Source organism: Electrophorus electricus, chromosome 2 (genome assembly GCF_041902795.1).
Source record: "Electrophorus electricus isolate QZ-2024a chromosome 2, ASM4190279v1, whole genome shotgun sequence".
Taxonomy (NCBI): domain Eukaryota; kingdom Metazoa; phylum Chordata; class Actinopteri; order Gymnotiformes; family Gymnotidae; genus Electrophorus; species Electrophorus electricus.
The window spans coordinates 27,239,465-27,266,973 of record NC_137498.1 but is presented as its reverse complement, the minus strand read 5'-3'; the positions used below and the strand labels follow the sequence as shown (position 1 = coordinate 27,266,973).

The following is a 27,509-nucleotide window of genomic DNA, read 5'->3' as shown; positions in this document are numbered from 1 at the left end:
AGTTAGTTGTCTTATATTTGGCTGGTTAACCAGGTCTGGCTAACAGACTTGATGTTTCTTTTCCCACAAGTCTACAAAATAAAAACTTGACAATTTAACGTGCTGCCTACTATGACTTGTCTTAATGTAATTTTCAATTTGTGATGTTCCTATTATTTTGATAATTAACCATTTTTCTTTATTCTCCTCATTACTCCTCAATACATCATTATTTTTGCAGTATTCATGGTAATCAATTTCAGTGTGTGTTGCATACCTCATGCTTATTTTAAGCAATTTGGTAACCACTTCTAGTAAAAGAATTTGACTGTTAAATCATCTCATATTTCCCAGTGTTTGATAATTTTGCATTTTGTGAATGATCAAATATACAAATATGTTCAGTTTCCAAAAATGCTGGACAGTGGTGCAGGACCAGATAGAATGAAATTAACTGTCTGTTTTGTATAATGTGTTGCAGATTAGAGCAGGATCAATACCAACGTTCTGTGGCAAAACTGCAGATGAGAGAAAAGTATTTAAAAATAATTAAGCTAAATTATGTGGGGGGGGGGGGGTTTATTAATGATTTATTATTTATTTCCCCCTAAAAGCTAGCTATGCCACCAGACCATGTTGTCTAACAAACCTTTATGAACTTACTGAAGTTATAACAAATTACCAAAATAACAAAATACAAAAACAGACTGAAGTGTACATGTAGTTAAAATGCATTGAAATGTTTTGGGTTTTTTTTGTTCTTTTACCAAGTTTGAACCGAATGCTATTCATAAACATTGAGTGAAACTTGTTTTTTCATAGTCACTGCTGATTTTAAACCCATTATATGGTCACTACTGGTGCAAACCATTTTGTGTACCACAGGTTTTCGCCACTGCACCCAGAGCTTGAGTGTACATCCCCACACCAACACAAAAGGTGCTCTATGAACTGTATGAGGCTAAATTGCTGAACACATACCCAGACAGACTGGAGATTGTCCCTGGAGATTTTAACATGCAAATCTGAGGTCAGTGCTCCATAAATTGAATCAACATGTGGACTTTGCAATGAAAGGAGCAAACACACTATTTACACAAACATCTGTGACTCATACTGGGCAGAGCCCTGCCCTCACTTTAGCTACTCGGCAATCGTATATGGTATATATGGATATGGCATACAGAGATATGGTCTAATCCCAGCATACCTAATACTAGTCAGAATATTTTGTATTAACATAGAAAATATTAACATGTTAATTTTGTATATTTATACATGTTACATTTGTTTATTTGGATTTTTTTCTTGCTGTGAACCAGGATGCTTTACCACCACTGGTTTGGCGTTACAGAACCAATAGACCAAAGTCCTAGTTGAAAGTCCCAGTTTTTAATTTACTTTAAAATATATTATGAACAATGTCTTTTCAGAGAAATTCTTTATAGGCATAAATACATTGTATTGTTGAACAGTTTAAAGCATAATATTAAAATGTATCTCTCCAGACAACTACATTGTTTGACTCTACCCCATTATGCAACATTGCATAACTGATATATTATAAATAGTAGTTGATTTTATGATGAAGACCCTATACACATGCATACATATTCATCTATTGTCTTTCACATTATATTTATTTATTCTTTACTTAATATTGTTTTCTTTTGTCCATTTGTGAATAGTCTAAGAATGCCAATACACAATATTTTCAAACAGTCAGCAACAATAATCTACTTAGAGATGGATGTTATATATGGGTCATGTTGCACAAACCCTTCATTACAAAGGTGAATGCACAAAATAATTGGCAAAATCATTGTTACTGGTCTACAGTGATGTGGAAAAAGGTGATATATTTTCAGATTAAACATCATTCATCATTTTCTGTTTAGTCATTAAATATCTAGTTATGAACCATTTCTGTGTTGGGGGTGTTCTCTTCCAGGATATAGATTCCCCATCCACAGGGCACATTCGATCACATTGTATGACTATGATAATGAAACAAATCATATTACAAGGCCTTCACAGCTGCCAGAATTAAACCCTCTTGAAACCCTCTTGAAAATGGACATTATGGTCCAAATGGACAAATCACACAGATATGAAATTCCATGTATGAGTCAGGGGTGAATATATGAAATTTAGAAATGCCAGTGTCACTTTACAGAAGGCCCTGAAAAAAAAGAGAAAAAGTATTTATTTAAATAGAACATTACCACAACAAACAAATGACTGAAATAATGGCACCATAAATACATAAATAAGTGATTTTGTTTAGCCATTTTGTTGATATTTAGTTTATTAGGGTTAGAGGTGTGCATCTTGACATGTGCCCAATGGGACCCAAAAGCAGCTATGAGTCAGGGGTGCTGTTGAGTTGGGTACAGGCCAAATTGAAGATTTTTTTAAAATATATTAAATGTTATCGTTTCAAGAAACACCAGAAAATGTAATTGCTTATACAATATTTAAGTCTATCATATTAAATGTAAGGTAAGTGTATGACTGGTGGAAGGAGAGAGCTCGGGTGAACTTAAATCTTGAATTTTGGGCAATCTCTGTAGATAGGCGAAGCCAGACCCACATCACATTGTTGACATCTGCTTTTGATTTGTTTTTTGTTTTTCTTGGAGGTCTTTGGGCACTGATGTAACCATGGTAGACATGGGAAGACCATCTACTGAGGACGTTGATGGTGTGATCTGGAATGCCTTGTCTGAATGTGAAGGGTGCTGTATTGCTCCTGCATTGTACCTGTGGCCTGAGTACTGGTCAGATGGATAACTGCTCAAGGAGAGACTGACAAAGGTGGAGGTGGAAATGACAAAGCCACTTTTTTTGAAGGGAAAGTCAGATAGTTGGAAAGTTTGCACTAAGTTGGATATGGCATATCAAGGGTTTATACAGACTGAACATGGAATGAGCCAGAACAGGTATGAGAAGTGCTCTTACTTAGTTTATCCATTTTGCTGTGCATGTTGGTGAATGTTATTGTATCATGGTTGAGGATAGTTATGTCAGAGCAACAGGTGGTGTCAAATGTCTTTGAGAAGGAGGAGAATACAGTGCATTGTAATAACCAGAGTAAGGCATGAAAGTAACTTTCAAGAGAGGTGGAGGTGGCTGATGAGAAGTGTCCTCAGAGGAGAGCACAGACAGTGTAGCATTTTCTGTTGTCATGAGGAGGCAGTGATGCAGTAAGCAAGGCCCTTTTAACTGGATTCCTTTAAGGAGCAGACTTATTTGCAGGTGGCTGGAAAATGACAGCAGAAAACCACTGATGAGTTCGGCGAAGAAATTAAGCATGGCTGGTCAGATTTTAAGGGTGAAGGAATGGATGGAAAGAATAACATTGTTCTATATAAGGAAGGCAGACATTGAGATTAAGCTATCCACAATGAATGCAATATTGTGAGGTGTTGAAAGTTGAAAGCACTTCCAGCCCAACAAATATGTGGAAGTCTTCAGGGCTGCTGCATTTTGAAGGGTATCCTGAACCTGTTTTATTATATATGCAAACTGAGAGTTCAGTGGAACATTATTAGAGGAGTGGGTTTCAGATGACGGTCTGCCAGCACTCCAAATTTCTGAACTTGGAAGCACAAAAGAGTAACCAATTGCATTGATGTGACCAGAGACTGACAGAGTGCCATATAAGGCAAAGTAAAAGGAGAGTAAAGGATTTTGGTGCCATTTGTTATTGATGTTAACAATGGCCACCTTGTAAAAGTGCAAGAGGATGAAAGACAACAGTCCATTATCCTCCCCCAACAAAGCGTAGTGGCAGTAAGGTGAGGTAAAGCTCTCACAATGCAGGAGAGGCAGTGGATCCATCCACCCAGGTGATGAATTCAGAAGGGTATGTGGGAGCTGAACCAGCAACCACTGTAAAAAATCACCAAAGCCACAAAATAAGGTGGGGTGGTGTTGGTGAGCAACTACAATACTGTGGGGATGAATATGGCATCCTGGTAAACGATCAAAATGCCATCCCAGTACTGAATGAGGAGAAGCCAAAAATGCAAAAATCTGGATAAATAATGCAGGGGAACATATATTTTAAAAAAATGTTTTTTTGGTATGAAGTGGGCAGGAATGGCTTGCGATGAGAGAGGGAAGGGAAAGTTTATTGTGAGAAGAAGAGAGAAAGTAAGAGGCAGGGAAAGATGAGACAAGACAGAAGACAGAGAGAATATGACAGAAAATACAGAAAAGCAATTAGTGGTATGGCAAACTGGTGCTGCCCAGAAAGGTTCCCACCAGCAGGAGCAGCAGTAGCATAGACAACATAGAAGAGGATGTGATATTGTGCCTTGGGGGAAGAAGTGTAGTGATAATCTCAGGATGAGTGATGGTAACACAAATTCTCTTGGTTTACCTCCAGGGAAGCAGCAATAGAGAGCAAACAGCTCTGAATTATGGACTGTATGAGCAAATAAAAAAAAAACTTTCTTGCCACACTTTTTGAAGCTTTGCCATTATCCACATGGAAACAAAAAGTGGACAAGACTGGAGGAAAGTGCAAGAAGAGGATGTAGCTGGGCTAAAGTTGTGCTGGCCTCATACTTGCTATCCCTAATGCATCAGTTTTGGATACAAAGCAGGGAAAGCTCCTCAACCAAATGTAGTTGCAGCAACTGCAACTAGAAGGTGAGTCTTGCAGTGCAAGATCGACAAGAGTAGCAGGGAACATAACAACTGTCTAGAGGTAAGCAGTGGAGAAGGGTAAAGCCGAGGATGCAAAACATAGGCTACCAGAGAAGAGCTCCTCCAATGTGGCAAGTTCAAGGTTCACTAAGGTTGGAAAAATGTAAAAATGAAACAGGGTCAAAAGGTGAGAGTAATGTCTAAGAGGTGAGGGATGTGAGACAGGTGTGTGTGAAAATCATTACTAAAAAATGAAGTTAATGAGAAAAATAGGGAGCAGGAAGTGTGAAGTTTCAAGAGTGGCCTTTCTCCAAATCTTCAATAATTGCATAACATGACTTGAAAATTTCAATATGTATTGGTTTTTACACATGCATGTAAAATGGTGCCTAAATTACATATTAATTCTTCAATTGATTAATAAATAAACATTAAACATTTCTTACCACAATGAGTCATTAACCTCATTTGCATCTTTCAAAGTTAGCTTTTCCCAGAGTTCAAGAAGTCCTTCTACAAAGATTCTGTACATTGAAAAGAAATAATAATTTGGAGTGCAACAGCAAAGGGTCTGAATATTGTTGTGAATTTCAGTTTTTGATTTTTAATTAATTTTTAAATGTCTAAAAACCTTTTCACTTTAGCATTATACATGATTAAGTGTAGACTGATGGGTAAAAATGGCAATTATATCCACTCAGAATCAAATCCATAAAACAATAAAGTGAAGTAAGTAAAGGTTAAGTAAGTATGAATACATTCTTAATCCACTATACATCAGACACATAGTACTAAATAATCAATGTCAAAGAAAATCAAAACTGCCACTGAATTGCACTGGGTTTCATATACATGTTGTTGATGGACCCACAGCTTTTAGATTATTTTAAAAAGGCCCATATCATTTGAAATATGCCTATTCTTATAATGACAGGGCAAATAATCAGAAGACAGCAGAACTACAAAAGTGGCAAATAATAAACCTCTTTTTCATGAATAATTTTTAAATGAGAATTTTAAGCATGATATTGGTATGAGACTTAAATCAATAAACTGAAAGGTGTCAACACAAATTTGTGAACATAATTTCAACATATATTTGTGGATTTGCATACTGTGGTTTAGAACACCTTTTAAAAAATCTAGTCTTTAATTCTATACCTTTGAGATTCTTCCAGCTCCTCTTGAGTAACTATTCCACTAGCCAGTAGTTTTGTAATGCAGGTAGCCCTCACTTTTTCCAAGTTTCTGTGAGTCACACAGAAAAAAAGAAAAATATCAGCACAGACTTATATACTTATTTCTGGCTAAACAGATTAATCACAATATGATAACAGAAATGCTTTTGAAATTTATGCTGATGAATTCTGTGCAAGATGTTTCACAGCACTTACTTTAAAATGTTTTCTGCTTCATCATCATCAATGTTCCCACCAATGCTATTGATTAGTTGATTTGAGTAGTTTGACCACAACTGTGCTGTAGCTCTTATGGAGAAAAACTAAAGATAAGTAAGCTTGTAACATCTTTAAACCAGTTATGGTAAACCATTCTAGCACATTTTATACATGACCATCTTATGTCTTACCGTACTCCTGGACACAGGGATCCATCTGGGTTACTTTTCTTTTCTTTTAGGACCCTACGTGCCTCTTCTCTAAAAGGTTCCCAGTGGTCTATGATTAGGCCTCTAGAGAATTGAGAATTAGTGTCCAATGCATAATGAAATACTGCTGGATTATTTAACTTCCTTATGTGTTAATTAAAACATTAAACTTAACATATCAAAGGACATATCTAGTAAAATGATTGTGTAGTAGTGCAGAGATGTGCACTACCCTTGGTGTCCATGCAAGGGGATCTCTGATGAGATTTCATAATGACTAATGTCAGGTTGAGCATTAGCAAAGTGCCTTGGCTACTGCATAGCCAGATGTTATGTACAATATTTAAATAGAATTCAGGGGGAGAAAAACTGAAAAACAAATTCAATAATACGTATTTCCATAGTATTTCAGATGTGAACAGATATTTGTTGGAAATAATTTTTCAGTATTTCTCTATTATTTTTGTGAGAGTAAACATTTACACTGCAGTGTCTTTGGTTGGAGCAACTTGAGAGTTGACATTGGGGAATTTATATTACATGATTTTGAATTTTAGGTTTTTTCCAGCTATAGCCATGAATAATCATAAACCTCATATCAGGAATTTAGCTAGCTGCTTATGGAAAAAATAATCAAAAGAAACAATAAAAACTTTTTTTAAGTGCTGGTCTAAACTATTATTCCAGTCACCTATTGTTATAATGATCTATACATAACAATCTAAAAGTTGATTGTTTTATTCAATTTCCTTTTGTTTTGTTTTTTTGTACTACTTCATAAAATATTCATTTTAAATGGTGATGCATGAAGACCTGTATCACTGAATCACTGTATTTTCACATGTCTATACATGGCACAGTTTGACTGACAGACATACAGACATACAGCAATCATTTACTAGCAGGGACAGTTGCATTTAAATTATTTTTTTATCTAAAATACATTGGGCAGGATTCAAATATAACCTGATGTAATGAAATAAAATTACAATAAGATATAACTATTATTCTTCTGCAACTTTTATGCAGTAGTATCAACTAATATATGAAATGACAAGCTGTCTTTTCATAGTAATGGATATTAATTGTTACTCTTACCTGAAAGTCTCAAAATCTTCTTTGAAAATGTAGGCTATATCTGAAGCTCTAGAATGTAGTGTTTTGATCATAGGGAACACATCCAGTTGATCTAGCTTTTCATAAGTGTGTGCAACAACAAGTAGAATTACCTTAGATAAGGCCCTAAAAGTGTTAGGAGAAAGGAATATATGGTTAATGTACATTCAGAGTCTGAAATTATAATTCTATATCCTTAATCATTTATACCATTTGGCAGACACTTTTATCCAGAGCAACTTTCATATTTATCAGTGACTGTACATGTGGTCTCTGGGAATCAAACCTGTGACCTTTGTACAGTACAACATGTTATATTGTTTAAAATGGGGTGTGAAATATTTCATCTACAGTAGTCCTTACAACACTTAAGATTTTATTTCTTAACTTTAGCTTCAGTATTAGATACAGCTATTTGGTACATTGCTCCTCATAGGAGATTAAAACACACTTGAATTACTCTTGAGTGAGAAACTATAAGATTTTATAACTTTTTATAACTGTTTACTCAAGTTCTTGACTGCAGTGTACAAGTAATCATTGACATGACATTAAAATGTGAATATTTCATTACTCACTCCTAAATATGCCTGCTAGGTTTATAACAGCAGCTCATGTTTGCAATTATTTTCTTAGTGAACAAAATGCAACATATTAGCCAGTTTAGTAATAACAATACTCATCTCCATCACAATATCACAAACATACTATAGTACAAACCAGCAACATGAAGCTACCTAAGTAAATTGTTTAAGCTATCTCACTAGGTAACATTAACAAAAAAAAATTAATCCACATTACCAAAAAGATGTAACTCACACTATGTATCTTATCACTTCTTTAATATGAAAACAATAATCATCATTCATAGGCAAAGAGGTTTTTGTGATCATCCATTTCTGCCATATTGTGTCTCCCATTAAATTAGACCCCAGGATAAAGACATGCTGAGACCTGTTACCCCAATCCCTCAGATAGTCAGTGAGGCCTGCTCAGCAATCTTCACTGCAGTAATTCAAGTCCTTGACTTTAAAAGTCATTGTAATGTAATACAATGGAGTAATCTTACCTCGTAGATTGCCATTCTCTGCCCCGGATTGCAAAATCCAGAAGTTTACTATACACAGTAAAGATAGCCTTATAGATGGCCTCAAAATAATCAAAATGTAAACTAAAAAAGAAAAGAACATGATAACGATGAACATCACATACTATAATTGATTGCTGAGCAAAACAGATCTCACAAAGCAAAATTGAATGATGCATCTGAAAATGCAGCTGAGATACTCTACATGATTAAAGCAGACCTAATGTGAAAACATTTCAAATGTTTTGTCATGTCCTGTCCACTATAAAATGTTGCGAAAGAAAATTTCGTTTTTTTAATCCCTTGGGTAAATTCTAATGAGATGTGAAATTGTTTTTGAAGAACATGTTGTAGAATATTTTGGAGTACAGTTTAATGAAAATCAACATTGAGTGTGTAATGAATATAGACTGCAGCTTATTCCTGTGATGAAACTTTGATTTTGGTAAGATTGAGCTTTCTTTACCTTCAGCCCCCTGAACAATGTAGCAGGACCCTTCTGGCACTGGGAGGTTTAACAAACAGCTATAAAACATCCTAGTTCAAGGCTTATCATTCCTGCGTGACCATTTTACTGACTCTTTCCTCCTTTCTCCCAGGACATTCCTAATTGTCATGAGCAAAAATACTGTAATGCCTTTACCAGCCTGTTTATGACCCTAAAATTCCAGCAGACTCCAAGTTACCAGGACAAGCAAAAATTGTCCTGCCCAGCCAAGGAGAAATTAAACTTAATAGGAACTTATTTACAGGAGCAGGATGTATGATTTATTTATTTTTTTATTCATTCATGGTGAACTTTATTATAATGACTTCCAATGATAATGAGCAAATAAGGTCTGGTTATCTTAGTATCATCTGCATATTCCCTTTTTTTTTGGTAATATGTCCTGTGTTTCTTTTCTTATTCATTTAATTATTTGCTCATTAACATTTTCTATTATTCATAATTCCCTTATATTTTGCTTGCCTCATGTTTTACTGTAAACAAATGGCTAACCACCCCTAATTGTGTTTACCAGAAATGTTATATAAACCAATTAGACAAGCTATATTAAAGTCAGTAGTTTGTAACTTCAAGAAAGTTGGAAAGGAATTAAATCCAATTGCTTCATCCATCCTAGGGTTTGTAAACTTCATTCTAAACCATGAGGTATGCAACTGTTTTATGAAATGTGTGATTATTTTAATTTGTTTAATTAATTCATGGTGAACCTTATTCTACACATTAGAACTGGATCTGTTAACTCCTTCCTCCCATCAGCTAAGTAGCCTGTATCAACCTAGTTAGCTCCTCTACCAACTTAAAGTGATTATAATATTTTACTTATTTTGATTCAGTTTGTTTTTCTTCCTTTTGGTTTTTGTGTGCTCATCTGTTTATTTGTTTGGTTGATTTGTTGTTGTTGTTGTTTAGATTGATAAGTATTCTACTCTGTGTCAGTCACTCTCTCGCTCATGTTGCATAAACAACAGCTTTTTGTTGTCATTTTGTTGTTGTTGTTGTTCTTTCCATTTCTATTATTCATTAATTTGTTTAGCCATGCTCTGTCCACCATGTATCTTGTTTGGGTTACTTTTGTTTGTTATGTTGTTTGTTACATTGTTTTTCTATAGTGATTTCAATGAAATCAATATATCTGGTCATTATTAACATCTTAATGGTTTCTGTGCATGTTCTTCTATCTCTCTTTATTTAATAAACATACCCTTAGTTGCTATGCTTGTGATTCAAGAGTGATATTCTAATTTTTGGTAGATAAGAAATAATCACATTGTTGAACTTGCAATTTGAGATTGAATTAAAAATCATTAATACATTATAATTAAATAATTACAATTAATTAATTTTCACCATACTAATCAGGGTAGTGCTCCAATTAAACTTATTCTGATTGACAATTTATTAAAGTCAGTAAATATCACAACAAGTGATAATTTAAGATAAATTACCAATAGTATGTTTATACAACCTCTAATATAATTCATATTGGACTCTCTTGAGAGGAGCCAGACACAAAACTTGTCCTTCATTTTAGCAACACCGGATAGTAGTGAGCATCGACAAATGACAACAAACAAAGCTAGTGTATTTACACCTTGTTACAGTCTTTGCAGTCTTACCCTGGTTTTCTCCTGTCTGCCTACCTGTTCTTTGTTTTCTTGGGGGGGTCGTATGTTATGCCTTCATCAAGTTTGTTTCTCAACAATTTGCATGATACATGGATTACTTTGAATAAAAATGAATACTCATTGAATACTCAACCTGCTTTGTACCACTGAGCGTTGAAGCAAGTTACACTTGGCAGTGGCTCTTTCATGTAATTTGCATTTCAAGGAAAGATTACTAGCACCACTATTGTTGTTGCTTTAATGTTGCATTGTCGGACATATAAATTGGGACAAGCAGCTAAAATTGACTTTAATTGGTTAATGTATTATCCATTAGACCTCTTTAAATTGTATAATGTTTCTTTAAATTCTGTACTGTTTTAGATCTTCATGAATATAATATATTCACAATATAAATTTGTGAAGGCCTAAAAATAATTTTAGTGTACCTCTCTCCACTAGGGTGCATTAGCTTCCACTACAGAAGTTGACAATCTGATCTGTGTAACATGCTGATTACAATTTACAAAAAGAAAAAGCCATGCTAGAAATTCATAAGAGAAAAATGACAGAAATAGCCTTCCAATTATTCTTATCTTGTCTTTTTGGAGGTCATTTGTGCCTTCCTACTTCACTGAGCTATAAATATGAGGTCAGTGTAAATATAAGGTCAACAAGATACAGTGACAAATATATAAATAAATACACAAATAAACGATACAAGGTTTGGATTTCACAAGCTGTTGTTTCAGTATATTATGCCATATTAAGCTCATATGAGATTCAGATGAAAAGAAATCATTTTGTTAATAGATATTTTCTTAGTGTTTATGATTTTTAAAAGTGTGCAAGGGATCAACCTAATATATATGGGATTATTAATTCTAAAGTTTTGCCAAAATATCTGAATAAAATATCTTGAATTTTTTTTTTTTTTTCTCTCTGTGTGTTAGTTCACATTTTATCATTTGTAATGCCATTCTATTCTTTACATAACATGGACTATTTAACATCTGGTATTATACAGTGTAGTGAGAGTCTTGTACACTCAATTTCACATTGACTGAGATGCATAAACAGAAGGTGCCAATGTACACATATTTTCAGAAATCTGAAAATGTCTTGCATACATATTTTCCCAGTTTCAATTCAATTCATATTTATACTATTTTTAACAATGTTGCTTCAAAAGCAGCTTTACATAACACCTAACTCCCCCAAAGTTCCAAATGAGTAATCCAGAGGAAAAACTCTGAGACACAAATTAGGACGAAACCTTTAGAGGAATCAGACTCACATGGGTATCCATCTTCATGCTTCATGCATAAACCCACATTTCAGCGTTAGATTTGTGTAAGTATTTATACACAAGACCCTAAATCTGAAAAGATGCTATCAACATACAAAATGAAAGGCTTGCCTGCATGGAACTTGGTTGGGTAAGTACAGTAGGAACCTTGAAACATGACTTATTAATTGTGCTCCTTCATCTCCCTATGACCCATGCGAAAGGTCAATACCATTCACACCTGATTTTTTCCCCCAAAGGTTTGTGTCATAAACTGATTGGACACTGACTGATGTTGAAATTACATTTGAGAATTTCTTACCTCATAACTTCAAAGATCAAATCTGATTGAAATAATGGGGTTAGCATTGTTTCCATTTCATAATACACTGCTGAAAACTTTTCACTTTGTAATACTCTGTGAAAGGAAATCATCGTTATTCTAACATTCTTTCATCAAATTCAGGTAAATTCCAAGTAGATTTACAGCTTAATATAGTATAATTCACCCAGAAAATTGGAAATGCTGTAGAAATAGCCACATTGCACAATATTTTAACTTCTGCTTCCATCCTACTGTGATTTTTGCTTTAATACAGTAGCACTTTAAAAAGAGCCAAACTTACTTTTCACTCTCTTCAAATTTCTCTATAAACTCTGGAGTTTCAGTGTAATTCAAAAATGCCTCCCGACAAAAAACAAAAACTCTAGCAGCAACACTACAAAGTATAAGAAAGCAAAGTCAAATTTGGATCTCTATGCATGTGAAGCATACTGTTAGTTCAACCAATGTGTTTCACTTTATATGTTAACATGCACTCTAGAAGTAGCATGCTGATAAATCGGCAACTACATATAATGTTGTTAAAATGAATCCAAACAGTAAATCCCATTATCATGATCGACTGATTTGAATAAGTATATAATACCTTTATTGGAATTTGATCTAAATAGGCCATCCTCTTTAAATAAAAATTAAATTCAGGACTCAAGTGACACTGAGTTTTAAATGTAAAACATGTATAATTTTTAAAAACAAAATAAAGGTGATCAAGACAAATACTGCTCACCTTGCTGCTAGAAGAAAATCATCATCATTCCCTTTTTCTATTTCTAAGGCTTTAAATTCAGTGGCCTTCCTGCTGATTTCATTCCAAGTAGACTGTAGGCTTACAAACAAACAGCAATGTTTACATGGAAAATTGGATGTCAGAAAGGTGTCTGAATGTTGTAGAAGTCAAATTGAGGTTATACAAATAAACACTTTATGTACTTCTACAATATTTGAAATATAATTGATAAGTATTGGTCTTACCTGTCCCTCACTTCTTCAAAATTTATTGTTCTAATTTGTGAAATCACCTCCATACCAGTTTTAAAGACATTCACTAAAAATGTTTCTATAGTGCTGTTGGATGCAAAGAAAATGTCTCAGTGTTGAGAAAGGTTTGAATACAAAGTTAAACTTATTTGGGATTTTTTAAATTGTTAATAACAACCACCCAGAGAGAATTCAGACAAGCATAACACATGATTGTTCAAAAAATCAAAAACGTGCAAAATTATTCCACCCTGGTTTGTGCAATGTGGAATCAATTGAGCTGTTCCGTTGTGTATTCATAATGTATATAACAGCATAAATGAAAATAACATGTTTTCATATTTATATTACATACACACAAATTAGAAATATAGGTACACACGATATATTCACATGCATGCACACACTTTCTAACACACACAAAACACAGCAATTATTATACATGACTCAGTGTATAAATTGCTATGATCACCGAATTAAAAAGTCTTCTGTGATACAGACAATACAGTGGGACAAAAGACACACTTAGCAATGTTACTGGTGGCTTTCAATTTCTCGCATTCACAACTCGCATTAAGCAATGCTTTTAAGTGAGATCTCCCTTGCTCAAAGTGACTGACAAATCATTAGATTGCAATTTGTGGGGTTACTGAGGTTTGTTACATGGCTATTAGGACTAGCACAGATGAGTAACTGGTTTAGCTCACCTGAGAACACCATGTTATGCATGTTGTGGACAGTAGCGCACTGGACCTGAGCCAATTCTGTGTTCTCTGTTCTACACTGTGCATCATTTTACAGTTACTTGCCATCAGAATTATGGCACTAGGTCATCCATGCCTGGACTAAAAGATACACAGTTATGGTAAACTTCTTGTTATAACTAGATACTATCATTATAGTCACTGATCTTTTTTTCAATTTTATAATGTTTCTCTGACCAATTGAGTTAATATAGACCTTCTTATTGCCAGTGTTAGTGTGCTATGTTTGTTAGACACTGGGTCAATGGTGGTCAGTGGTAATTACAGACCTTTGGCAGCACTTTGGGTCTTGCAGAGAGGGTTGTCTTGTCAGTTGCCTCACCTGCAAGCTATTATTGGTTTCCGTGGGTACAATATTGTTGGGGGCTACAACCTGTCCCTATCATTCAGCTAGCAGTTCTGTTTTGTTGGGGTCCTTGAACCCAGGCCTCCCTGTGGGCTTGTTAGCTTTGTAAATTGTAAATGTGGAGACTAATGATGACCACATGCTAGGATGGGCATGCTGATATTTTTGTGGTGAGTTTGCCATCAGGAGCTGTGGAGGTCAAAGCAGTTGCAGCTGCTGAGCATTCCAAGATAGAAGCATGTGTCATTCAGCAGAGAATTAAGGCTGTGGATTTGTCTCCTTTGTGAGAAGAGGAGCCAAATCAGTTAAGGACCCTATTGTTCCATTATGGTTTGGGTTTCTCTGTTCATGATGGAGCCTTGGGCTGTATTAACTTCATCTCTCACTTCTCCAACACTGCTGAACATTTGCAAATGCCTCTACAATCTTCACATCCAGAAATAAGAGCTCTCTGCTATTGTGCAACAATTTCAGATTTGCAGGGTAGATTAGACCAAAACTAGGCCCATTTCAGAATTCTCTCTACATCACTGAAGTAATGCAGCCTTGAGATATACAATCAAAGCAACTCAGTACCTTCTGGCACTCGCAAAGAGAGCTATTTGCAGTCTACCAATAGTAAATAATAATAATAATAATAAAACATATAGCTGAAAGTGGCAATTCCAGGTCCAAGCACAGTCGTGCAAGTCTGAAATGAAGCAGACACAGAAACTACACACCATAGACACGTGACATTCTGACTTTGTCTATTATTTCCTGAGGATGCAGTGAAAACGGTAGCTGAGGTTAGGTGTCAATGAAATAAAGTTTTCTGATGAACTGGAAATTGGAAAGAGGTGCTTGCGAATTTAAGAAGAATGTATAGACATAGACGTATAGTCTATGTCTAGACTGGTGACTGAGTTTTTGATGATGGTCTAAAATTGAACTGATCAGTGCTGATCTATTGTTTGTTTCACCACACTGCAAATAGTGGATGCCATAGAATTAGTGTTAATGTATGGAATTAACTTTCAGTAACTGTTACAACTGGTTAGTTTTTACAAGATGGAGTGAGAGGCTACGTGCATGTGTCTGGCTTAGCCTGAACTGAGGTTTTGACATTTTTAAATCACATTTGTGAATGTTTTGTGAAAAATAGCCTGTCTCTTTGTTTTAAAGAGAAGTCAGGGTGTTTACAATGCACAAACTGGCATGTTTGGTCTAATGTGAAATAGTGGTGAATTTTAAAGTTTAGTTTTTGTTGATGGTATAAAAAGAAAAGAATTGTACTGTGCTGCTGTAATAGCCAGCATTGATTATATGATAATATGACTGCAAGTGCACTTGGGTAGCCTTGTTTACTGTGCTGTTCTATATAGTATATCATTAAACTCCATTAACTGTTATACTGTGTCATATATATTAATAAAAACCTGGCTTAGTAGAGGGCTTCAAGACATTTTTGTGAACAAGTATTTGATGTCTCTTATAGGTTGAGCCATGCAGTTTAAATTTGTACTCCTTTTGTCAAAAGATATCTAACTTGTACATAATTCAGCTTATCATTTTGCAACACTTTGAAGAGTTACCACCTAATGGTGACATAGCTATTGTACTGAGTGGTCATCTTGCATACAATTGGCTAGATGTTTGTATATCTGTTAGCCTGTCAATTTGCCACAAAATGGCTTTGTTCTTTGCAATTATTGTTAAGATATTGCATTCCACTAACTCTTATTTTGAACAATATTGAAACCTATCAAGCAGTATTTAGGTGAACTCTAGTGATAGGGTTGGTTGGTTTGTGTGTGTGTGTGTGTGTGTGTGTGTGTGTGTGTGTGTGTGTGTGTGTGTGTGTGTGTGTGTGTGTGTGTGTGTGTGTGCGGGTTTGAGAGAGAGAGAGAGAGAGAGAGAGAGAGAGAGAGAGAGAGAGAGAGAGAGAGAGAGAGAGAGTCCACATATAGGCTTAAACACAAGGAGTGAAATTATATTCAAATTAATTTATTTTACACTGTAGAGCCTCCCAATGTCTTAATTTCCTCAAACTTTTTAAGTCCTTTATCCTTTATCCTAAAGGAAAGGCTAAACATTATTCTGTATTTTCATGAGGCAATCTGTGATCTAATTATAATAGGATTTGAAGCTCTCTGTAACATGTGCAGAGTGGTGCAAGACTGTGTTTAAAAGCATAAAGATGAATATTGTTTCTGGAGTATCTTAATGTCAGAGGAATTTTTGGGTATGTAAGTGCAAAGCAGAGGCTTTGATGCAGGTGGTTTCAAAGCCTCTGTGCAAGTCTAGGGCAGATCTCACTGGACTGTTCCTGTGAGAAATAACATGATTAGTACTGGGAAAAATTATTGAGAGTTCTGTGGCTAAACAAGGTTCATTATCTTACCAAGGACAGAGTGGTGCAGAAAAAAAGATTTTTCATTCTCTGGACAATAATTCTTGACTCTGCATCTTTATTTTTCTATTTGAGTATATTTAATAATATTACTGGAATTTGGGAAAAATTAAGGAATCACACTTTGCAGTCCACATCAAAGTGTTATGACTTGTCTGAAAAGTGATTACAGTATACAGACTATATCATTCACGTTTTGTGTGGACTGACCATTGGTAAGCCTGGAAAATGTGTACAGAAACCTGATTGGCAGCCACCATTTTGGAGATATTGTATCCTAATTGTAGGCACAGTTCCATACATACATATAGATGTTGTTTACCAAGTTTCACATTAATCTGACAATCTAGGTGTGTGGGATAGTTTTGTGGCTATTAAGAGTGCCCCCTAGTAATGCATGTGTGGCATTACTAAAGGTGTGCCCCCTACAGGAACATGCCTGTAAAGTTTGGTGTCACTATGAGCATTCTTGTTAGCAATCTTGTAAACTATTCTTGTTAGTCTGAGCATTCATGGGTTGGAGCTGTCTATGTTCAGTTTTTGCAGTGTTGAAATTTCCAGATGTTTTGATAATTAATCAAATTCAGACTCATATGAGTCTGTAGATACTAGATTTGTATAGCTTTGAATAAAAACCTTGAAATATATGTGCAATTTTGTGTATTATGCAAATTATCTTAAAATCTAGGATTATGGGTTCTTGTCACTAGAAAAAAACTTTATGACGAAGTGTAGGAGTTGTGGACTGGAATGTGTTTGGGTGCACCATAGCACCACATGTAGTCTGATTGAGCTGGCCTCATGCGCCTGAGTAGCAGGAGGGACTACTAACTATTAACAAAGTTTCATGTCTGTAGGACTTAAGGTTTGATCTGCATGATTCATTCTAAGGGAGAAAAAGAATAAGAAGAAAAATCCTAACAAAAACAAAAGGGTTCCAAGCACTTTAGTGATTGGAACCTAATAATAGGTTAGATTTATATACAAAAACCCAAGGTTGCATAGCAAAATAAGAAAATTAGCACAAAAACTATTTTTAAAAATTAAAAATAAGCCTGGTCAAGCTCAGTGAGGAGTAGTGGAAGATGGTGAGTGGGAGTACTGAGAGGAAAGATTTTAAGATGGTTTAAGCTAATATTTAAGATAAAAGGTTATAAACTGGGTTTTAAAGGTAGAAAGAGAGGAGCAGGTTCAAATAGGTGTAGGGATGGAGTACCACAAAGAGGGTGCAGCAACACTAAATCACCTGCAACTCATGGTGGACAGCATAAAGCTAGAGATAGTAAGGAGACCTGTATGAGGACCTTAATGTGGGAGATGGAATGTATAGATGAAGTAATTCTGCAATATATGAGACATGTGATATGTGCAGATTTCTTAGTGGTGACCATTACTCTAGCTGCAGCATTTTGTATACGGTGAGAAGGAGCAGAGTGGAATAGATGGTAAACCATAGAAAAGTGAATTACAGTAGTCTAACCTAGAATGTAATTAATGCATGAACCAGAATTTCAGACTTTAAGAGACAGCATCGAGTGAAGGTGGATGATATTATGGAGATGGAAATATGCAGGCTTGTCAGCATTTTAATTTGCAGTTCAATTAACAGATGGGTCAAAAAGAATGCCGAGATTACGTGCAAGGAGGTGAAAGGAGTTACAGGAGTATCACTGACAACCGGTATGGAATTGGAAAATGAAGAGATGCCTATAATCAGAAAGTCAGTCTTATAGGCATTAAGCTGTAAAAACAATTCATACATAGCCAGGAATTTAGTTCCCAAATACGAGTCAGAGTTAGAGGTTGGAATGCATCTGAAGGTTTAATATTCACAAAACTTTGTGTCACCAGCATAACAATGAAATATAAGATTGTGATGATGAATGATATCATCAAGGGGCAGAATGTAGATGATAAAACTCAAGGGTCCAAGAACAGATCCTTGGAGAATACCCTAATTAACAAGAGTGATGTCAGATTTAAATCAGAAAAAGTAATCTTAGGAAGATCATGGTAAATGGTCCTAACCTTACCTTGAAAAAATTTGAGAAATGCATTACATTTTTCCTGGGAGCCAGCCACAGCCTCAGAGAGAGGTCGAAAAAGTTTATTAACAGTAAAAAGGAGCTGCTTAGAATTATGACCTGCACAATTTAATATATTAGAAAAGTATGACCAACATTCAAAGCAGCCTTGTATTTGGCTAAATATTTGGAGTATGCAAGGGAATGCACATTCAATCCAATTTTCTTATCTAAATGCGCACAAAAGTGAACAAGGAGAAGAACTTAAGAGTGAACCAGGGACAAAAGTGCACCCATGCAGGCATGGATCTAATTTTCACAGGATCCAGAATCTCCAGAACAGCATAAACAGACAGATTATAGAGAGAAGTGGTGTCATCAATGGAGAGGAGCATGTTAATTTTTGAAAGATCAGTAATTTTAGATATGCAAAGAAGGACAAACGGTTGACAGAAAAAGGTGTATGATAGGAGAATACCCTTAGAACAGAATACCCTTAGAACAGGGTATAGTGTTAGGAAGAGATAGTAGTGATGATTAGATGATTAAAAATGCCAGTACATAAACCAGATATAGTGTTTACAATATATCTAGTAGAGCATATTATATCAAAATATGACCATGATCATAGGTAGGGAAGTCAACCTCTTGTGTTAGACCGAAACAACTCAGTAGAGCCAAAAGGTCCACAGATAAGGAAGACAGAATCCAGATGAATATTGAAGTCTCTAAGCACAACCAGAGATGTAGAAAAGGAACTGAATTCTGACAGGAAAACAGTTGTACAGCATTTAGGGGGGCTGATAAACAAGTAAAATTACATTTGAAGTAGAGCCAGACAACTTTGAAAAAGAAAAGAAAGTGTGTCCTGCATTTTCCTGAAGTCTCACACCTTCAAGAAATACAACCGCCAGGTCACCACACCTACCTGATAGCCTAGGAATGCAAAATTAATTGTAGCCCAGAGGAGTGGCCATATTCAGGTAGATGTATTCACCAAGCACTTACCAGGTTTCAATTAAGAATACTAGGTCTAGACTGTGCTGACAAATAAGGTCATTAAGCAGTGCAGCATTATCTTTCTGCAGTGATCGAGAGTTGAGCAAGGCCAAGATGAGCAGGCAGGATGAAACATGTGGAGAAGACACAGACTGCAGCAAGTCATCTGATCAAGGAACCACATAAAGAACAATGACATCCAATCCCCATTTCCTATAGTCACAGCAAATAGTCCAAATTGTGGGAATACTGGCAACCAAAGATCGGAAAGTAGTAGGTCTGCATTATATGTTCTTCTTTGTAGGTTGGTGAACAGACACAGTGTCATTATGGTGGAATTTTGGTAATATCTCAGAGTGATCACTCGGGCCAGCCTTTTTGTCTGCTGCCTAGTGCATGAATCATCAGGCTACAATCTACACTACTCATGAATAAAACTATAACAGTGAAGGAGGAATAGCTAAATATTTTGCACTCAATTCACTGAAGAAGCATGGAAACAACCATGGTCAAAGTTTTAAGTGCTACTTACCTCATGTACTTCTCTTGTGTTCTATTTAATTTTTAAAGGTCTGTAGAATATTTAATGACTTTTTCTTAAAAAAGGAGAAACATTCTTACGTAGTGGATAGGAGGTAACAGAGGAACTCCAAAGGACTGTTGTTCATTGATGGTGCTTCAGGAAAGTAGTATGACTCCATAGATCTGTGATACACAAAACAGTTCAATAATCTTAGAGGAGATCTTAATAAAAGTAAACTAATTTAGAAAAGAACTAAGGCATCAAGATCACTGCCTGGGAATGAGACCTTGTGTTATAGGAAAAACTTACTTACCCCCAGATCTCATTCAGTTTCTCTCTTTCAATGATACCTTGAAACATGTCCACAGTCCTGTTGAAGAAATTGCTGTAATTGCAGACTTTTTATGAGTTGTTATATAATACTGTGCAAAATTCTTAGGCCAATATTAGATTTGGGGTTTTTTTGTAATGGTATATACAAAATATATGATATATAAATATCACTTCAAACTGAAAATAGAGGAAATATGTACTCATAATGTAAAGTTAAAAAAAAAAACATTTTCAGAACGATATGCCTTCTACAAGTAAAAGTCAGTATTCAGTGTGACCTCCCTTGGTATTAAGCACATCGTTAAATGTTTTGGGGAGACTGTCCTGAAGTTTTCTTAAGTAATCTTCTGTTACCATTTAATTCAAGTTCTATTCCATTTAGGTTAAAGAGAGCCAGGTTCCTACTAAACACTTGCCACTGTAGCCTATAGCAGTTTTTTTCTGGGGCATGTGTATGTGTGTTTGTGTGTGTGTGTGTGTGTGTGTGTGTGTGTGTGTGTGTGTGTGTGTGTGTGTGTGTGTGTGTGTGTGTGTTTTAATTCTGTAATGCAAATGTATTTTCTGGTTATAAAAAGATTAATTATAATTAATTATATACAAATTAATTATATATGGTCATTATGCCATTCTAAAACAACAAATCTAATGGGTTAGGGATAGCGTGTGTGTGTGTGTGTGTGTGTGTGTGTGTGTGTGTGTGTGTGTGTGTGTGTGTGTGTGTGTGTGTATATATATATATATATATATATATATATATATATATATATATATAAACACTTTTCATATGCATAGTATTTGTTTTGAACAAGGAAACAACTTGAGAATGATAATACTTGTTAATTAAAAACATCTGTGTGCCATCTGTTAATCTCATAACTATTTAGGAATTATTTAAATAAATGAAATTTTAAAACTGTCATTGGCCCTCTATAAATCCTTACTTTTACTTAATTTACTTGAATTCATTTTTTAAAATGTTTATTATTTCAGCACTAATATAGGTGTCCCATAACCTGCTCCATACCATATTCTGAAATGGCTGCCAGACAATTCGACATTTAGTTATGCTGCATAGTCCTTTTACTTATTGTCCTACATTGTTTGGCTTTTGTCCACAATGACATGATTTGTTTTTTTGTGGGTTTAGTTTTAAATAGACGGCTTATAATTTCCTAATATTCTGTAGAATGACAGGTGTATTAAATAAATACAACAAAATCCTATAACAAAATAAATCCTTACAAAATCCTATCTTGTAGAGAGAAGTTTAGGTTTTCATAAAATTTGTGATTTCAGAATTACTCTCCATATCTTTTAATTTAATTTTGGGAACATGAAGTTTTTTTTGGGGGGGGGGGGGGGGGGGGGTTGCAACAGTTTTGCACTTTGTGTGAAAATTGTAAGGCACTCATTTCAAAGCACTACTGTCCCTTTAGTTAGTTGCAACAAATTGTTCAAAATGTTGTCATGCTTCTTGCCCCTTTTAAATAAATCTATTAGCTATAAGCTTCAGGTACACCACAATTATTCATTGGCGTTTTAGGCTAAACAGGCATTAAATGCTTTGTAAATGAGAAGCTGTTACCCCTGATGTGTAGGTCATATGCAGGTTCTGCAGGTTATGTAACACCAGAATATTTCAGTGTTTTGGATTTTTAGGTCATGGAATGAAATATATCAATATACTTTATTTTAATGTCCCAATTTTATAACTTGCTAACAAAAAGTTAGACTAGATAAAAAGATATGTACATGAAGTGCAAGGTAGATACACTTACGGTAAGTACTGTTGAAGACTCTTCTCTGTTGCTAACAAGTGTACTGTGTTTTGTACATCATCCTTGTAGTGTAAAACCAGTCTTCTGATAGTGCTATGAATTAAAAAATAAGAAAAAATGGTCTTCCATGAACAAGAAACACACCCACCCAATAAATAAATAAATAAATATCAGTGTTTTACCTCCACATGGTGTATTATGGTTCTCTATCAAAACCATTGCTAATATCTAATAACCAGTATGGATAAGTTATCTGCATATTGGTTCACTCTAAGGTAATTAACTTTAATAAGTGCTCTTAAGAACTGTTGTTTCTGTACTATGATGAGACTGAAAGCCATACTGGAAAAATTCATTTAAGCTACTGGAATTGAGATAATTGTAGGAGGGGAATATTCAATTTCAAATATTCCTTCCTACTACTATCTCAATTGAGAAAGGTTAAATGAGTTATTCCAGTAGTTGGCTTTAGCCTATAGTTGTGTTTACGGCTGCTAATCAAGTTGTATACAACAACAGTGGTATGGAAAAAAGAAAATTGTTCATTGGCAGTATATTTGTGTCATTTGAGATTTATCATTATCCTGAAGCATAAGAATAAAGAAAACTCCTCAGCTACAAGCATAACTCCTAAATAGGCATCAGCATGATTACAACTTCCTAGCTTTTAGTTCCACACAAATGCACACTTCAGCTCAGAGCGTATGGATGCATTTACATGTCATTTGAGGGAGGTGAGTACAGTCTTCAAAGTCACATGTGCAAGGCAAAGTAAGTCTCAAGACTTAACCCTTGAGTCAAGACTCAAGTAATGCAACTTTGAGCTGCATTGTTAATGTATAAAATGTGTATTACAATTTTTTTTTAATTATATTATTACTATTATTATTATTTCTATAGCAAGCTGTTTAAATGTAGCATGCTGATGCTATCATTAAGTGTTTGAGTTATCTTATAGTAACATGGTTAACATTGATATTTATAGGCTTTTGGATATGGAAAATTTGTATTTTAAAAAAAACATGCAGATGTACATATAAGTAAATACAAACAAAGCTTACATATTTCTAAGTATATACAAAGCTTAATCTCAGTTTAGTTTACTTTCACTTCACAAAAAATGCTCAAAGATAATTAGTAGAGCTCAAGACAAAGCCACCCCTACAGCAAAAGACAAACAAATATCAGGAAGAAAGAAAGAAAAAGGAAATATCTTCAGTTAAAATTATGCTGTCTATTACCCTGCATAGAGAGTGATGTACTCTCTAAATAATATTTGGTACCAAGTGATTCTGTGGTCAGAAACTGAGCAGTGAGGAACAAGGGGCTAAAGGGTAATAGACAAATTGTTCATAACAACAAAGGAGGTGCATCCAAGTGTTGGCAAGAAAGAAAAGAAATCAAATTTAAAATGTGATAGTTATTTTTTAGTCCCTCTTAATCTTGGATCCAACACACTGGACTTACCGTACTGTTATGAGTAAATCATCCTGTACACCTTTACCTCTTTCCTCAACACTGATTTTATTGGCTGTCTCTTTGAAGCAATTCCAGTAGCCCTGGATTGCAATTCTGTATAATAACAAATTGGGGATTTAAGTATCAATGCTTTGATTTAATTATTGCAATCCAAAAACATCTATTAGGTTATATTGATCTTACCTGTTTGTTCTCAGCTGGTTATTTCTTACCATTCTTTCTGTTACTTCTCTGACTTTGTCCAAGTAGCTCAAAAATACTTGGGCTCCAAAATCCAACATTCGATCAATGTTCTCATAGTCTTTATCTGACATCCTGAAACACTCCACTCCTTGATAAAGATTCATATTATTCATTAAAATGATCACCCACGCATTAAAAAAAATGCACACATTTTTTCCTATTGCTAATCTTAAGTAAGTGCAATCAACACTAGCTCACTTGCTCATGTGTAATAAGTGTCTCTTAGGGGCAACCAATAAAGTGGTTATAGCAACTATATGTCGCAACATATCTAGTTACTTCCCTCTATATTCTTCTGCAGCATTAAATATTCAAAAGTGGCATTTAAGGTATGCCATACCCACTAGCATGTTCCACCCACTACACTGTATTTCATGTAAAATGTGTATTAAAATGTGTATATTTTATTTAAATATAAAATTAATGAGCATTATTCATGATTTTCTTAAAAGCAGAACCAAATGTCAAGATTATAATATGAACATAGCCTTTGTGATATACACTCTTAACCCTTTCTGGTCTCCACAAATTTAGAAAACAAAATTATGATTTAAGTCATTGAATCTCAGCTTTCCAATCACCAATTTTCAATCTGTAAACTGACAATATGTCATTGGCTAAAGAGTTTGCATTACAAAGCGGTTTCCATAGGTAATGATATGTTTGAGGGGGTGGCCTACTACACTCATAGAAGATGCCTGAGAAGAGATCATTGTAATTTCAGTTTTTATGCCATCAGTTTTATAGAGGTAAAATATTTTTTCAAAATATTCAAAGTTTTGTGACTTTTTCATATTTTTGCTGGGAACACCTATTAATTCTGTAAGAAATTATATACAAGCACTAACATTTTGACACAACATAGCTGAGGCAATGCTGACTGATGTTCTACGTTCAGTTTGTCAAACAGGCCAGTTACACACTTTTAACAGAAGTTGCATCCATGTAGATTTTTAATAGATCCTTTTAAGCTCTGTTTCATCTCGTTAGCTAAATGGTTAATAGTTTTACACTGACAAATGACAAAGTTATAAGACAACAGGTAGCTACACTATATGGACAAAAATATTGGGCAATCTACAGGAGTTTTATGATATCCCATTCTAACTCCACAGGCATTAATATTGAGTTGGTCTCCCCTTTGCAGCTATAAGAGCTTCCACTATTCTGGGAAGGTTTTCTACAGGATTTTGGATTGTGTCTGTGGGAACTGTTGCCCATTCATCCAGAAGAACATATGTGAGGTCAAACAATGATGCCAAAGGTTTTTGATGGGGTTGAGGTTAAGATGCTGTGCAGGCCATTCAATTTCTTCAACACCAAACTCACCCAACCATGCCTTCATGGACCTTGCTTTGTGCACTGTGGTACAGTCATGCTGGAACAGAAGGGTTTTCCCCAAACTGTTCCCACAAACTTAGAAGCATACAATTGTTGAAAATGTAAAGCATTAAAATTTCTTTTCACTGCAACGAAGGGGTCTAGGCCACCCCTGAAAAATAACCCCATAGTATCACTCCTCCACCAAACTTTACAATTGGTGGTTAAAGTTCTCCTGGTATTTGCCAAACCTACACTAATCCTTCAGAATACCAGATAGTGAAGCATGATTTCCACTGCACAATAGTCCAGTAGTGGCATGCTTTACACCACTCCACCCAACATTTGGCATTGTTCTTGGCGATGTTAGGCTTGCATGCCAATGTTTGGCCATGGAAACCCCTGCCAGAAGCTACTGGCACATAGTTTTTGTGCTGATGTTAATGCTAACTTGAGTCAGCAGATCGTTTGCAACTTTTACACACTATGTGCCTCAGCATTCAGTGATCCCACTCTGTAACTTTATGTGGTCTGCCACTTCATGGCTGAGTTGATGTGGTTATTAAATGCTTCCACAATAATACCACACAAAGATGATTACAGAATATTTACCAAGGAAGAAATTTTGCAAACTGACATTGTTGCCATGGTGTAATCCTATTACAATAACACACTCAAATTCAGTCATCTCTTTATGTACCTGTGGCAATAGTACTGAATTAAACACATGAATTCAATGATTAAGAGGTGTGTCCCAATACTTTTGTCCATATAGTGTAGGTTTGAACATGAACATGTGATGAAGCAACTATGCATCCAAACTTCTGTCGTGGTTCTCAAAGTGGTATCTTCAGTCACTATTTTTGTAAAGGGTTGGTCTGATTTATAAAATATTTCTCTAAGATTTGCATCTTTCTTGACCACCTTATTGCTAATTCAATGTTCAGTGCCACACTTTAAAATGAGGCTTTAACAGTTTTGCTAGAGGAATTCAAAATGTTTTAATATACATGTCTAATTTATTAAAAGATGATGAAATGTGCATTTATTATTTTGAGACAGCTGGAGGGTCAGTCCACCCCATGCTCCACTCCTACTAGTGGAGGAGGCACATGTATGCTAATATATTTTTAAATTATTTTAAAAGATTTTAAAATGTTTAAAAACTGTTTAGTGTGTCAGCCTCTTCATGGTGTATATGTGTTTTAGTTATGTAACAACGTTTGTGGCAATTACAATGATATTTTGACAATTTTTCAGTTCATTTTAAAACTTTGTTTAAATATGGGTTAAAGTGGATTTAAATATAAATATATATCATTTATATGATCTTAAAGAACTGATTCTGTTGATAAAAATGGTATGTATATATTGTCTCCGCAATGTACAATATTTACTCAAGAAGCTTTTTTTCTGCTTTGCCATCCTGTGCCAAAAGTGCAATGTTCTGCATAGACTGGAAATGGTTACATAAAATTTGTCTTTAAAGAATTCTGTCAATGGTAACACAACTCACCGCAAGACAGAAATGCAGCAAGGCTCACAACAACCAAGAGTTTCTTCATCCTGAAATAAGTGCAATGAAAACATAAAAACAACATTAGGTAAAAGGCAATATATTTTATAAGAACTCTACGTATATAACAACCAGTTTAAGAAATATCTTCAGATTACTTAAATTCTTCCTGTTCCAAACATTTATGTGATCACAGTGGAAACTACTGGCAGAGGACACTTGTGTTTATATACCTGAGAGAGAGAGAGAGAGAGAGAGAGAGAGAGAGAGAGAGAGAGAGAGAGAGAGAGAGAGAGAGAGAGAGAGAGAGAGAGACGTAAACAGCTGTCTGATAGGAGCATGGCCAAATACATGACTAAATAGCAAAAAAGATGCTGTGCAGACAGAATTGGTCTTTCCCAAGATGTGGACCCAGTCTGTGTGCAAAGGGTCAGATTATCTGGCCAAAACAAAGGTGCACTTTTACCAGTGCCCGTTACACAGTGCAATTCCAAAGAAATACTAAGAAAATGATAAATAAAATAATAATAAAATGATAAATGCCCATTCACTGTAAAGGATGTGACATGCTCTTTTCACCTCCTAACACACCTCCTTTACAGTTCCTAACTGGATGTAACTGCTCAC

The 27,509-nt window shown here is 35.1% G+C and overlaps 1 protein-coding gene across 2 annotated transcripts; it reads right to left on the bottom strand.

Annotated features, from left to right (window-relative positions):
* Window positions 1–1,229: 1,229 nt before the first annotated feature.
* On the bottom strand, window positions 1,230–27,133 carry LOC145651305 (uncharacterized). 2 transcript variants are annotated; one of them, XM_081697518.1, is made up of 18 exons: window positions 27,041–27,133; window positions 26,883–26,932; window positions 23,987–24,134; window positions 23,792–23,896; window positions 22,325–22,417; window positions 20,527–20,598; window positions 20,312–20,395; window positions 13,160–13,252; window positions 12,915–13,013; window positions 12,471–12,563; window positions 12,167–12,262; window positions 8,427–8,528; window positions 7,340–7,483; window positions 6,224–6,325; window positions 6,030–6,122; window positions 5,797–5,883; window positions 5,082–5,159; window positions 1,230–2,161 (listed from the first exon to the last, which is right to left on the bottom strand). In XM_081697518.1, the coding sequence occupies exons 2-18, from the start codon at window positions 26,929–26,931 to the stop codon at window positions 2,080–2,082; spliced, it is 1,620 nt and encodes a 539-aa protein (XP_081553644.1). In that variant the 5' UTR covers window position 26,932; window positions 27,041–27,133; the 3' UTR covers window positions 1,230–2,079. The 2 variants fall into 2 exon arrangements, with proteins under 2 accessions (XP_081553644.1, XP_081553653.1); XM_081697527.1 differs by having other exon boundaries at window positions 20,527–20,583.
* Window positions 27,134–27,509: the final 376 nt, after the last annotated feature.